Source organism: Caretta caretta, chromosome 3 (assembly GCF_965140235.1).
Source record: "Caretta caretta isolate rCarCar2 chromosome 3, rCarCar1.hap1, whole genome shotgun sequence".
Taxonomy (NCBI): Eukaryota; Metazoa; Chordata; order Testudines; family Cheloniidae; genus Caretta; species Caretta caretta.
The window spans coordinates 55,859,789-55,873,892 of NC_134208.1; the positions used below are offsets into that span (position 1 = coordinate 55,859,789).

At 43.0% G+C, this 14,104-nt stretch overlaps 1 protein-coding gene across 2 annotated transcripts in view; it reads right to left on the reverse strand.

Moving 5' to 3' along the window:
- Positions 1–14,104, reverse strand: part of LMBRD1 (LMBR1 domain containing 1) — a 245,666-nt gene that overhangs the window by 88,931 nt on the left and 142,631 nt on the right. For both annotated transcript variants that reach the window (XM_075126513.1, XM_048846014.2), the window contains exons 8-9: positions 12,690–12,815; positions 10,609–10,761 (exon numbers count right to left, since the gene is read on the reverse strand). In XM_075126513.1, coding sequence (XP_074982614.1) covers positions 10,609–10,761; positions 12,690–12,815 — 279 coding nt within the window. The remainder of the gene's footprint in view (positions 1–10,608; positions 10,762–12,689; positions 12,816–14,104) is intronic.

Here is a 14,104-nt window from a genome sequence, read left to right on the forward strand (position 1 = left end):
GTGGATGAAGGCTGCAATGGAGAAGAAACCGCTGGTCATCTCGGACCTCCTTGCCGCAAGACACAGGTGCCTCTTCTGCCAAGATTTGTGTGGCTGTTCGTGTGCAATGGCTTCCCCACATTAAACTACTCACACACAGGCTTCTTTCACACGAAGAACGTTATCCCCTCCTCCATCCATACAAGTCCTCTGGTGATGGACGAGTGGCGATGGGACAGGTGAAGTGATCACGAGTCTCTGCTCACAGACCCACTTGCCGGTGGTGACCGCAAGATGGTTGTCATGTGCCCCTGGATTGAGATGGGGTGCATTTTTGGCAGCAGCAGTCATGACTGAGCAAGCCTTTTTAGGAACCCCTCTGCTCACCTCATATATGGAAGGGGCTAGAAAAGGTGCCCCGAACATAGGCTCTCTCATCATACCTGACTGGATAACCACGTCCAGAGGGATCACTCCCAATGAGGTTGAAAAACAAAAATGTTTCTTGCAACTTGGAATGTCCGTACACTCCTAGACAACTCAAAGAAGTGAAAGACCCAAACGCACAACAGCAATTGTCGCCTGAGAACTCTTAAGTACAACACTGACATTGCTGCTCTCAGCAAGACAAGAAGTGCAGATGAAGGCCACTTTAGGGATGAGGGCGGTGTTTACACTTTCTTCTGGAAAGGAAAACCAGCAAGTGACAGGCAAATACACGGTGTTGGCTTTGCAATCAAGAGCCTTCTAGTCAACCACCTAACTGAGCTCCCCATCTGCATCAATGAGCACCTTATATCCCTCTACATCCAGTTGGTCAATAAGTCATTTCCCAACATCATCATTACACATGCACCAACACTTGATGCTGAAGAACAGCAGAAAGAATCCTTCTACACCTTAATAAAAATTCTGGCATCTATTAAAAAAAAATAAATAAAATAATCCTCTCAGGGGACTTCACCGCAGAAATTGGCCAAGATTTTAATGTATGGACTAGCACCATTGGGAGGGAAGGAGTAGGCAAGACCAATTCCAATGGCATCCTTTCACTTGGCAAATGCACAAACACGACCATGCAATCACAAATACAATCTTCAGACAAAGCAATAAGTACAAAACAACTTGGCAACACCCCCATTCAAAACAATGGCACCTCCTAAGACTATGTCATTGTAGGAACACGGGATCTAAGAAATGTCCAAATCACCCATGTCATGAGAGAAGCCAATGATTGCCGGACTGACCACCACCTGGTGAGGTCAGTCATATTCATCCTGGTCTCCCAGGCCTGCTCCTGCCCTCAGTCATATTCATCAGGATTGAACCAAAACATAGAAAGCAATCCAAATCACACAGATAGCAATACCACATCCAAAGACTCCAATCCTCAGTATCTTCAATATCTCTTGCGGAGGAAATATTCCCAGAGTGGCTTCAGAACATCACGTGGCACCACTGACATGTTTTTCACAGCTAGGGAGATCCAGGAAAAATGTTACCACGACCACCAGGCGTCAAGAGCACCACCAGGTGCTATATATGGCCTTTATCGATCTGACCAAAATCTGACTGTCAACCGTGAAGCTCTGTGGAAAATCATGTTAAAGTTTGGTTGGCGAAGCAAATTTATCACCATCATAAGACTCCTCCATGACCAGATGACTGCCTCCCCCCTGTGCAGTGGCTCTACTTCTGAGCCCTTTGTCATCCAAAGTGGCGTGAAACAAGGCTTGTGTACTGGCACCCACCCTTTTCTCAGGAACTATGAAAACATTAACCCAAGACTGTCTACCACATCCAATACAGGATGGACAGCAACCTTCAACCTGAACATTGGTAAAGCAGAAGTTCTTCACCAGCCAGCTCCCGGTCAATCATCAGACCCAGCAAGGAAGATTTACATTAACAGAGAAGAAATGGAAAATGTAGAATACTTTGCCTATTTTGCCAGCCATCTCTCACAGAGGGCAGACACAGATGTCAAGATTCAGCACAGAATCCACTGTGCCAGCTTTGCCTTTGGCAGATTGTTTTGCCAACTGTTCAACAATCAAGACATCAGAAAACACAACAGACGTTGTTTATAAAGCAGTGGTAATTCCAACTCTTTTCTACAGCTGTGAGACTTGGGTGACTGATAAAAAACATCTGAAAAACCTGGAACGCCAGCACCAGCTCTTTCTTCGGAAGATCCTCAACATACAGTGGGAGGATTGCCACACTAATGTCAGTGTCCTCACAGAGGCCAACATCTTCAGTATTCAGGCCCTGATTATCTAGCATCAGCTAAGGTGGAGCAGGCACCGTGTGTGCATGCCTGATGAATGCTTACCAAAACAACTGTTGTATGCCCAACTCGCCAAAGGAGAAAAGAAACAGGGAGGCCAAAAGAAACACTCTAAAGATAAGTATCAAACAGGTAGCTGTGTTAGTCTGTATCCACAAAAACAACAAGGAGTCCGGTGACACCTTAAAGAAGAAGTGGAGTTTTTTACCCACGAAAGTTTATGCCCAAATAAATCTGTTAGTCTGTTAATCTTTAGTCTTGAAGCCATCAGACTCCTCATTGCTTTAAAGACACTCTTAAGATAAACACCAAGACATATGTGGCATCGACACCACTCACTGGAAAACAATCAGCCCAAGATAGGGATAACTGGCTAAGACCTGTCAGAGAGTAAATGCCCACTTTTGAGGAAAATCGCCTTGCCCTGGTCTCAGAAAAACACTAGAAAAGGACAGAACTGTCATGCAGCAATCGCAGCCCAACTCTGACTTCCAACACCACCTGCAACATCTTGCCAATGTGCCTGTGGCTCCAGGATCAGACTCCTCAGTCACCAAAGGACCCATAAAAAATAAAACCTGTGAAAGAGATCATCCTCGACTGAGTGATCACCACCCCTGACTGGATAAACTTTTGTAAAACAGCATCCCTAATTGCTAAATCTACAGGTACTATGGTAAATAGAATAAAGTAAATATAAACTAGACTGCAAATGTCTTGAGTTTCCTCTACTAAACAAACATATAATTGAAGGTTTACAACACAGCAGACAAAGTCTGTGCACCATCTACAGAACCTCTCTGGCATTCATTCATGGAATGAGGGAAAGACATTATCCCCAACCCATGTAGAGTGTGTGTTGTATGGTATGATATGAAAGCATGGGCTGCCATTTGAAGTCAACTGTGGTCTCCCACCTGAGCAGGAAATAAATGGAAGTAACCAAGGGGTATATACAGGCACAAGACAAGATACTAGAGTTCTTCTGGGAAACGTTTATCCTGTCCTGAGGAATGGGGATAATTTGCCTTTTTCTTGTGGTAAATGACTATCTTCCTCCACTCTGAAAACAGAACTGTTGTGTTCTCATCCTGAATTAAAGGGACTATTTACTTGGTTTTTGCTCCTGAGACATTTTGGAGGAAATGACTGCCTATTTGCTAAACCTCTCTCAAGAGAGCCCAGAATGTTAGATAACATCCTAGACTGGCTGTGCTCTTATTTTGGGGGAAAACTGAGCCTGAAAATCCATTAACAATACACATTTAGTATTTTATACTGAGGAAAAATATATATTAGAGCAATTTAAGATCAATTTCTGAACTGTACTCATTGGACAGTACAGAAATTAATCACATCACACTATCTCCAGTGAAATGATTGAAATTTTATTTTATAAAACCCCAACAAATGCTTAAGATTATATGTATATTGTATACTGTAAATACAAATTAAGTATTTAATATAGAATAAATGTTATTCAGTGAGAATAACTACTGTGAAACTAACATCTTATTTTGCATTGTGAATGAAAACAAATGTTATTCTAGAGCCTCTAGCTTTCTCAGATAATCCAAACAAAAAGGAACCCACTCATGCTTTAAATTATTTTCCCTGATAGGACACCTTCACAATATTAAAATTATGCTTAATCTTTAGAGACACTTCTTAGAAGAAAAAGCAAAATAGAATGGTTACTTACCAGGGTCAGAGCCTTCCCCCCATCCCCAATATCAAAAAGGCTCTGACAATAAAACAGGTATGTTTCTTCAGTTTGTTGAGAGTTCTAACAAATGACACTAGCTAAGTTCACTCTTATTTTTGACCTTGTGACCATAACCCCTCTTTGCTTTCTATGACTCTTAATGTCTCCAGTCTGATACAAGCTTAAGGGTGAGGGAGCATTTTATATTGGAGAAGGCAAGCGGGTATGCCCATAATGATTACTCCTGGGGGAATTCTGCATAAAATATTTTAAAATTCTGCAAATTTTATTTGTCAAAACAACAATATAATCACACCAGTTCCAATTATTTTCATATTTTATTTCAAAATACTTGTCAGTGAGTATGTCTGACATAAAAAAAAATTCCCCCAGAAGTCGAGATTAAAGAAACCCCTATGACAACCCAGTTCCCGTTTCTCTGTTATCCTTTTGTTGGATGCCTGAGTCTGCATGTGTCACACATGTCAGCTGGGCAGACCTTGGGGGAAAACTCTGCCCTTCCGGTATTTTAGTCTAGATTTTTCACCTTGTTCCCATCAGGTTACCATATTTCAAGCTCCCAAGGGGAGAGTGGGGGAGCTCAGGGGGCATTTTGGGGGTACTGGAGGGGTTATTTTGGGGCTTCTGAAGGGGGCTGCATGGGTCCACCCAACCCAGACACCCACACCCACTCCCACTCCCCCAGCTGCAGGGTGCCCCCTGGCCTAGATGTGGGGCACCCCCTCCCAGCCACAGGCTCCACTCAGCTTTGTTACTGTCCCACCGAGGGAGGCACTGTGGCCCTGCCTTTCCCCACTCTTTGTGAGAGCCAACGCAGCCAGGTCTCCCGGGCCTGCTCCTGCCCTTGGGCAGATAAGGATGTGGCCCATCAGCCAAAGTGTGAAGAGCTGCAGGGCCTCCAGCCCCACCAGGCAGGGCACTCCGCTCACTGTGGTCTGCGGCCCACAGGCCGCCTCCCTCATTCAGTGCATGCTGGGAACTGCAGCCAACCCATGCTGGCACATTGCAAACTGGGTAGCTGGGTCCCCAGCGTCCAGCGGCCCCTAGTGACAGCCAGCATCTCTGCAGTGCCAATTCTGTGGAGAAAAAAAGGAATTCTGCAGAGAAAGTTAATTCTGCGCAAATTCTGCATTGGGCAGTGGCACACAATTTCCTCCAGGAGCAAATGATTAAGCATTTACAGGAAAGGAGAAAAAGCTCCTACCATAGACAGTCATCTACCCTGAGCTTCATTGATTCAGTTTTGATGAGACCCCTATATGTTATAAGCTGGTCTTACTTTCTCTGTAGAGATTGAAGAAAGGGATGATCCCTCTCTATGGAACAAAACAAAAACTAGGGACTAATCCACTCAAGTAACACACAAAAGGGCCACAATAAGCCTTAAAAACCTAGAAAAATGTTCTGGAAGAGTTCTGAGAGCCAATAAAGTCTGGAGCTGTGACTTGGTTGATGTTCAGAAGCCAAAGACAATGTTGGAATAGAACAAATGAATCAAATTAAATAAAAGTTTAAGGTGATGAAACCCTGAACGGAAACCTGCCTCCCTCCCACCACAAAATAAAAGCCTGTTCGGTCAAGCAGCCACAGTTCAGGCTCAAGATGCAATGCACTTGAGAAGAATTCCTTTGCTTATAATGATCAAGGAGGAACTGACTGGAAGTTTCCAAGGCTAGTGGTTAGGGACACCACGAATTACACAACAAACAGCATATACTTCTTGATCTGCTTGCTATCACTGCTACCTTATGGATCAAAAAATTTAAGAGCTAGGAGAGCACTTCCCATTTCACGATATAGAGCAGAGACTCATAAGTGAGAATCTGTATCTTGTAAGGATGATAAGACTTTCAAGCCCTCACAAGACTCTAGAACCTGATGACAGAGCAAGGTCTAGGTCTCTCAATCCTGAGGTTTCCAGTTGTGGCTAAATCATCTAGATCATCCTAAACTCAAGGACAAGCAGCAGTCTTGATAGCCAAAGCTTGAGAAGGCAGCAGGAGACCACAGAGAATGTTTAGGTGCTAAACGGAAGGCTCTGAAGAGATGGCAGCAGACAAAAGAGGAGAAGCAGCTCCAGAGAGCTAAGAAAGAAGGTTGTGTAGAACAGAATAAAATGGTCTGCTCCAAAAGCTGCTATGAACACTGCTACACAACCAGAGTGCTTGCGAGGGGAGAGCGCTAGCGAGGACTAGCTCAAATACCCAAACAGGGAAAGGCTGCCCACCCAGCCCACTGAATGCTCCAACAGAAATTCTTTCCTCACTCTCCATAAACCTGCACACAATGGAAGCAAAGCTACTGTATTTATGCCAGTGGGAAAGACCATGGCTAGCAATTTGGGGCTCCCACTCTCCACAACCAGGCAGACAGATCCACGGAATCAGACCAGGAACGAAGAGAAGACAGAACACTAAGATCTGGGAAAGGAGAATTAGATGGAGTAGCAGCTGCCAACAAGAAATCACAAGTCCCTCAGAGCTAAAGCTGGCAGCCGAAGCCAAGAGAGACAAAGCTGCACCCTGTTTCCTCAGAGGAGGACCAACATGGAACACAGTCAGTGTCTACGATCAAGCAGGCAGGCTACAGGGCATACTCCCTGCAGATCTCACCCCAGAAGATTCACATAGGTAGTGCACATAATAGGGCTAGTGAGCCCCTTTGTCCCAACTCCTGCTTTTTTTTCCCTGTCTTCAGGCCTAGGGGAAGAGAGAGAATTAGAAGCTGGAAAGATGAGACATGGATTCCATGTATCCAACAAGAAAAGGCATAGAAAATTGGAACATGGAGGCAGTGACTCAGTTCTTTTCTTCCTTACTATGGCTTATGATGCCAAGAAACATCTTGTTGTAAGAACCATTTTCTCTTTGCAGGACAGCGATGTCTGAAACACTTAATTTGGGAGGTTTCTAATATGCTATAGAATTCATATTTATCAGGTATTTATGCTTGAACAAAAACACTAACGATGCTTTCTTCATATTAATCAACATAAGAGTCAAAAGATTAATGTCAACAGTTTTTTGAAACACACATTAGTTAGGTGGTATAGTGCACATATTTATGTAATTACAACACTTACCATAGAGAGAAACACATAGTAAACATACAATAGTAGAAGCTGAATGAGTTGACCGTGAAGCTGCTTATACACATACATACAGTGATGAGCTGCCAAAATCTTAACAACCAGTTCCCTCACTCCAAGAGGGGGTCATGGCCAGCCCCCGCCCCCCGGGACTCCTGCCCCATCCAACCCCCTGTGTTCCTTGACGCTCCCCCTGCCCCATCTACCCCTGTCCCCTGACTGCCCCCAGAACTGGGCAGGAGGGTCTTGTGGGCCACCGTAGTGGGTGCCCACCCTGCCCCTAAGAGCCAGAGGGACCTGCCGGGGGTGAGGTGGGGAGCCCTGGCAGTGCTTACCTTGGGCAGCTGCCAGCTCCTAGGGGCAGGGTAGCGTAGCTAGCGGGGGAACAGTGGGAGTGGCTGCTCCCCCCACTGATGACTTCAAAAGTGGCGCCTTAGGCACCAACTCTGTGGGTGCTCTGCGGCTGGAGCACCCACGGCGAAAATTTGGTGGGAGCAGAGCCCCCACCAGCAGCTCCCCGCCCCACGCCCGGCCCCAGCTCACCTCCGCCTCCTCCCCTGAATGCACCGCCCCGCTCTGCTTCGCCGCCGCACCGCCCCCCCCCCCGCCTCCCCGCGAATCAGCTGTTCGCACGTGAAGCCGGGGAGGGCTGAGAAGCAAGTGTCGCGCTCAGGCCCAGGGAGGCGGAGGTGAGCTGGGGCGGGGAGCGGTTTCCCTGTGCGCCCCCCCCCCCCCCCGAGTTACCTGCTGCTGCTGTGTAATCTAGCACAGGCGGTCCTCCTTGTGCCCCCTGCCCCAGCTCGCCTCCGCCTCCCTGGGCCTGAGCGCGAAGCTGCCGCTTGATTCTCAGCCCTCCCAGGCTTCCCGTGCGAACAGCTGATTCGCGGGAAGCTGCGGGCGTGGAGAAGTGGGGCGGTGCGTTCAGGGGAGGAGGAGGAGGAGGAGAGCTGGGGCCGCGTGGGGAGCTGTCAGTGGGTGCTCTGCACCCACCAAATTTTCCCCGTGGGTGCTCCAGCCCCAGAGCACCCACGGAGTCAGCACATAAGGCGCCACTTTTGGCCGGTTGTTAAATTTAGAAGCCCTTTTAGAACCAGTTGTCCCACAAGGGCTAAAAGGGCTTCCTAATTTAACAACTGGCTCCAGTTCACCACTGCATACATACAAATCAGACTTTCTGCCCACAACTAGTTCATATTACTACTTAAATAATCTAGTACTGACTTTGTAATCTGTGCTAAATGTTAACAGTTTCCTGATTTCGCACTAGCCAACATAGCAGCTACTTATAAAAGAGTGTTCTTATAGTGCACAAGAAAATATTTGTGGTTACACAAAACTAAGTACAGCAGCTACTAGCTTCTATATCTGGATGACTTCAAAGAGATAACGAAGGCACATTTATTCAATAAAAAAATGACATAAGCTATATTTTTGTTAGGTATATATGCAACATCCTATGCATCTTTCAAGGAAGCAATCTACAGATTAAAAGTAACAGGCTACCGCTTCACACAACTTCAGATGCAGTAACTGCCACACAAAAGGCTTCAAGTCATTTTATTGTGTTTTAAGATGCCAGATTTGGGGAAAACAAAACAAAGCAAATCTAATATTACCAGGTATCAAGGTTCCTTCCTCACTCTGAACTCTAGGGTACAGATGTGGGGACCCACATGAAAGACCCCAAAGCTCATTTTTATCAGCCTAGGTAAAAAGCTTCCCCGAGGTACAAACTTTGCCTTGTCCTTTGTCATAAATATAAAGGGAAGGGTAAACCCCTTTGAAATCCCTCCTGGCCAGGGGAAAACTCCTCTCACCTGTAAAGGGTTAAGAAGCTAAAGGTAACCTCACTGGCACCTGACCAAAATGACCAATTAGGAGACAAGATACTTTCAAAAGCTGGGAGGAGGGAGAGAAACAAAGGGTCTGTGTGTCTGTCTATATGCTGTTTCTGCTGGGGATAGACCAGGAATGCAGTCTTAGAACTTTTAGTAAGTAATCTAGCTAGGTATGTGTTAGATTATGATTTCTTTAAATGGCTGAGAAAAGAATTGTTCTGAATAGAATAACTATTTCTGTCTATGTATCTTTTTTGTAACTTAAGGTTTTGCCTAGAGGGATTCTCTATGTTTTGAATCTAATTACCCTGTAAGGTATCTACTATCCTGATTTTACAGAGGGGATTTCTTTACTTCTATTTACTCCTATTTCTATTAAAAGTCTTCTTGTAAGAAAACTGAATGCTTTTTCATTGTTCTCAGATCCAAGGGTTTGGGTCTGTGGTCACCAATGCAAATTGGTGAGGCTTTTTATCCAACATTTCCCAGAAAAGGGGGGGTGCAAGTGTTGGGAGGATTGTTCATTGTTCTTAAGATCCAAGGGGTCTGGGTCTGTAGTCACCTAGGCAAATTGGTGAGGCTTTTTACCAAACCTTGTCCAGGAAGTGGGGTGCAAGGTTTTGGGAAGTATTTGGGGGGAAAGACGTTTCCAAACAGCTCTTCCCCAGTAACCAGTATTTGTTTGGTAGTGGTAGTGGCCAATCGAAGGACAAAGGGTGGAATATTTTGTACCTTGGGGAACTTTTTGACCTAAGCTGGTAAAGATAAGCTTAGGAGGTTTTCATGTAGGTCCCCACATCTGTACCCTAGCATTCAGAGTGGGGGAGGAACCTTGACATCCTTGAACAGTATACTGCCACCACCAGGCGTGTTAAACAAAGAACAGGGAAAGAGACCACTTGGAGACATCTTTCCCCAAAATATCCCCCCCAAGCACTACACCCCCTTTCCTGGAGAAGGCTTGATAATAATCCTCACCAATTTTACAGGTGAACACAGACTCAAACCCTTGGATCTTAAGAACAATGAAAAAGCAATCAGGTTCTTAAAAGAAGAATTTTAATTAAAGAAAAGGTAAAAGAATCACCTCTGTAAAACCAGGATGAAAAAATACTTTGCAGGGTATTCAGATTCAAAACACAGAGGATCACCCCCTGGGCAAAGCCTTAAAGTTACAGAAAACAGGAATAAACCTCCTTCTTAACACAGGGAAAATTCACATAAAACAAAAGAGAAACTAATCTGCCTTGCCTCGCTTACCTATACTGACTGGTTGCAATACTGGAGACTTGGATTAGGATGGGTGGGAGAAGATGGATTTCTGTCTGGCCTCTCTCAGTCCCAAGAGAGAACAAACACGTAAACAAAGAGCACAAACAAAAGCCTTTCCCCCCAGCAAGATCTGAAAGTATCTTGTTCCCCTATTGGTCCTTTGGGTCACGTGCCAGCCAGGTTAGCTGAGTTTCTTAACCCTTTACAGGTAACAGGATGTTGCCTCTGGTCAGGAGGGATTTTATAGCACTGTATACAGAAAGGTGGTTACCCTTCCCTTTATATTTATGACACCAGGCTATTTCATTGAATAGTTTTATGCCAACGTGCTAAATGGAAAAGAACAAAAAAAGTCAGAAATAGTTATTCTACAGTGAAGCAGGCATAAAATGAAAGACCCGTTTTGCTTTTTTACTTTTAGAGGTCGCATGGCTCCGCAGAACTTTGTCCAGCAGCTTTTCTCAATAAATTCCAGATGTCTCTCTCTCCTTCGAAGTGTCCTTAGCCTCTCTTCAAGTTGCTGTAGGTTCCGTCTGTCCCTTGTTGGTAAAGGTCGACCATCTTTGCACTGTTAATCAAAATGGAGGTGTGAAAATAATGGAACAGTCTGTGAAAAATGTATGAAAGAAGAATAAAATTTAACATCTGTATAACAGGCTCTGGCAGCTCTATGAAGTCAGAATTGCATACAATATGTAAATTCAGTTTGTAAGAGACTAATTTCATTTTAGCCCATTTCTATTTTTAATACTTTCTTTCCAGCTCTCCATTTTTTCTTCTAGTCAATACAAAGTCAGCTATATTTCACATCTTTTCAAGTACATTCAGGAGCAGTACCCTTTAAAGGACACAGTCAGCATAAAAATTTCCAAAACACAAAGATCAGAATTGTTCCATAAACCAGTTGAGTTCATCAACCTTTAACAGTCAAATCCATATTTGGAGATTTCTATATCTGACAAATTCTCAAGAACATTTAACTCCTTTGACCTTCCAAATGCTGGGCATGAGTATTTTAAGAAATCTGAGTGTACTTAATACAGTGTAGGAGCTAAGCAAGCTAAATATACAATCTTTTTAGTTGCATATGTGCAGTAATGAGTTGTATGAATACTATAAGCAATCAATCACAAAAAAGTATTAGGTAACATATGAACGAATCAGCAAGCTGATTTTAACATCAGATAACCCGTGTCTTACAATTATAGGTTACTTAAGGCAAACATTCTTAAGGATTGAATGTGTCACTATAAACCTATTTTTGATACAAAAACCATTAAACGTGCATTTCCCATTCAGAGATTTTTTTTTAAATAAAGGAGTCCTTAAACATTGCGATATCTCAGTTTTGCTGCATCTCTAATAATTTTTACACCATTTTAATTACAATTTTCTGATAAGAAGTTTAAACTGGAAGTCTCTTTAGAAGGATTCAGTAAATTTAGTGCTCTTAATAGCTAAGGATTTGAGATCTCCTTTTATATACAAGAGATGCTACCCCAAAATGTTCCACCAACATGCCTCAATTTTGACCTGGACGGAACACCTATAGGGGAGAAAGGTGGTTCAACTTACAGGCCCATTGAATCATATGTCTTTCTTATGAGATTGCCAACAATAGTGTCAACTGAGATGTGAACTCTACTCCACAAGAATCTGGCCTTACAAAAAAATAAAAATCAAATCTGCCACAAGACCAAGTGTCTCATACCTGTCTGCTGCTACAAATTTTCAGTTTGAAGTATTCTCATTGCTGAAATCACTTTCTATTTAACACTTTCATGTAAAATATAACAGGGAGTAATTAAAACTTGCAATTAAGAAAAACTGGAGGCAAAATCCTGGCCAAAATCATTAAATACCAAGGAATATGGGTTCACAGGAAATGCCACTTTACAAATATAGCCTCTTTTAGAGACAGAATGGTGAAGAGAGGATTAGAGAGTTCTGTTTTCCTACAAAAAAAAAAAGTTTTACATCGCCACATCCAGGATACATGATTAGATGAATGTGACTAATGAGTGCAACCACAAAACTATAATCTATAAATTAAGTGACAGCTCTCAATCTAAATAGAGTCCTTTGCAATAAGTATTTATTTAGTTTATACTTTTCATTGTTCTATAGTATTTATTTAGTTCTGAGATCAACAACAGATTTATTTTTTCAGCACCTACAATGAACACTGTCAAGTCATTTTTGTTAGGTACCCCCTGTGAACAAAAACAGGCATTCACTAGTGCACAAGTTAATAGTGCATTTTCTGCTATCGTACTGAGTACTTTTGACCTAAGTCCCAACACATGTAAGGAATCCATCATCTGGAAGAGAAACTGGAAACTGAGAGAACCTAACTTTGGAAGAATGGAGAATATTAACTTCTGTCCCTCTGACATTGTGAAAATGAGCAATGACCCAAACATTATACCATAATGAAGTGCTGAGCAACAGGAACACTATAAATGGAAAAGTTTGAAATGTAGGTAAACACCAAACCTTTGATTTAATCCTTAGTATATGTTGTTCTACGTCTTCAATATCTTCAGTGTTCTCTAAACGTTCATAAGTAGGACTTCTAGTTCCTTTTATCAAGTTTAGAGGCAAAGCAGACATACCATAAGCCTAAAACAAAAAACAAAACAAAAATACATTAAAAATCTTTGCTATAGAAACGTATATAGATTTTATCTCACAGCTGTTCTATATGTCACATCCATAAAGAGTCTCCATGTCCTCCTATTCCTCACGGCTCATTTATTGTTTCCAGCGGAATTCAGTAAGTTACGTATTATATAAACAACAGAATGTAGATGCCAATCTAGGGGGTTCTGGACTCCTACTATTCAGGGAAAGCTTCAGAACTACTGTACAATTATGCTACTCATTTAGACCAGTGCTGAATGATAGTCTTGTTGGTGGTTGCCCATTTTTGTTATTTGTAAAAGTGAAAACCTAAAGGCAGAGAATCCAGAAATCTGATGTACTGGTACTCATGTCTTGGAGCGAAAAATCAAATCAGTATTTAAAGAAATAATTAATATAAATGCCATCTGTTAAGTGTGCAGACGTTAGCTGCTTATTTCAAAACACTGAAAAATAAATGGTATCCGATTTTACACTTAAGTCTTATTATGACTAGATAAACCCTATGTATTTCAGACTGCCTTCTAATTTCCAGAGAACAGAAGTGGCAGACATGTCATTTTCCCATTTAACATATGGGAAAGTTGTATTCTTATGCATATTTTCTTTCCATCAGATAATTGACCAGTATGTAGTTGAGGCTAAAAGAGCCAATAAGGAATGACAGAATGGCTGTCATTTGTACATATGAAAGCTACATCAAATTATCAAAGCCAAGTTTATTAATTTTTAGAGATATTCAGCGGAGATTTTCAATGCAATCCAGATGATTTAGCTGTCATCTTATTTTTGAGGGAAGTTGTGTGGCTGAATCTCCTGGGGTAGAATTTTAACCAAGGCTCAGAACCTGTGCACTAGCTAGTCTTAAGGTGGCTAGTTTTCTAGAGTTCTTTGGAACATACTACAATGAAGTGCGGTAGGAAGGAACATTTTGCACATTAGGGCTATGTCTACACGTACGGCTGTATGCAGAGTACGGGCACTACATGTGTAGCTACATATGATAGTGAAAGGCAGGCTGTGTCCACACTTCTCACTAAGGTGTGTAGCTACATGTAGTAAAAGTCTCCAACAGTGGGACACTAAACTGCTAAAAAACAGCAGTGTAAATGTGGGAAGCACTGCTTGGGCAGAGAGTTGTGTAGGGTATAAATGTGTAGGGTTGCCAACTTTCTAATGGTACAAAACTGTACACCCCTGCCCCGTGCTTTCCCAGAGGCCCCACCCCTTCTGAGGCCCTGCCCCCACCTCGCTCCATCCCCCCTTCC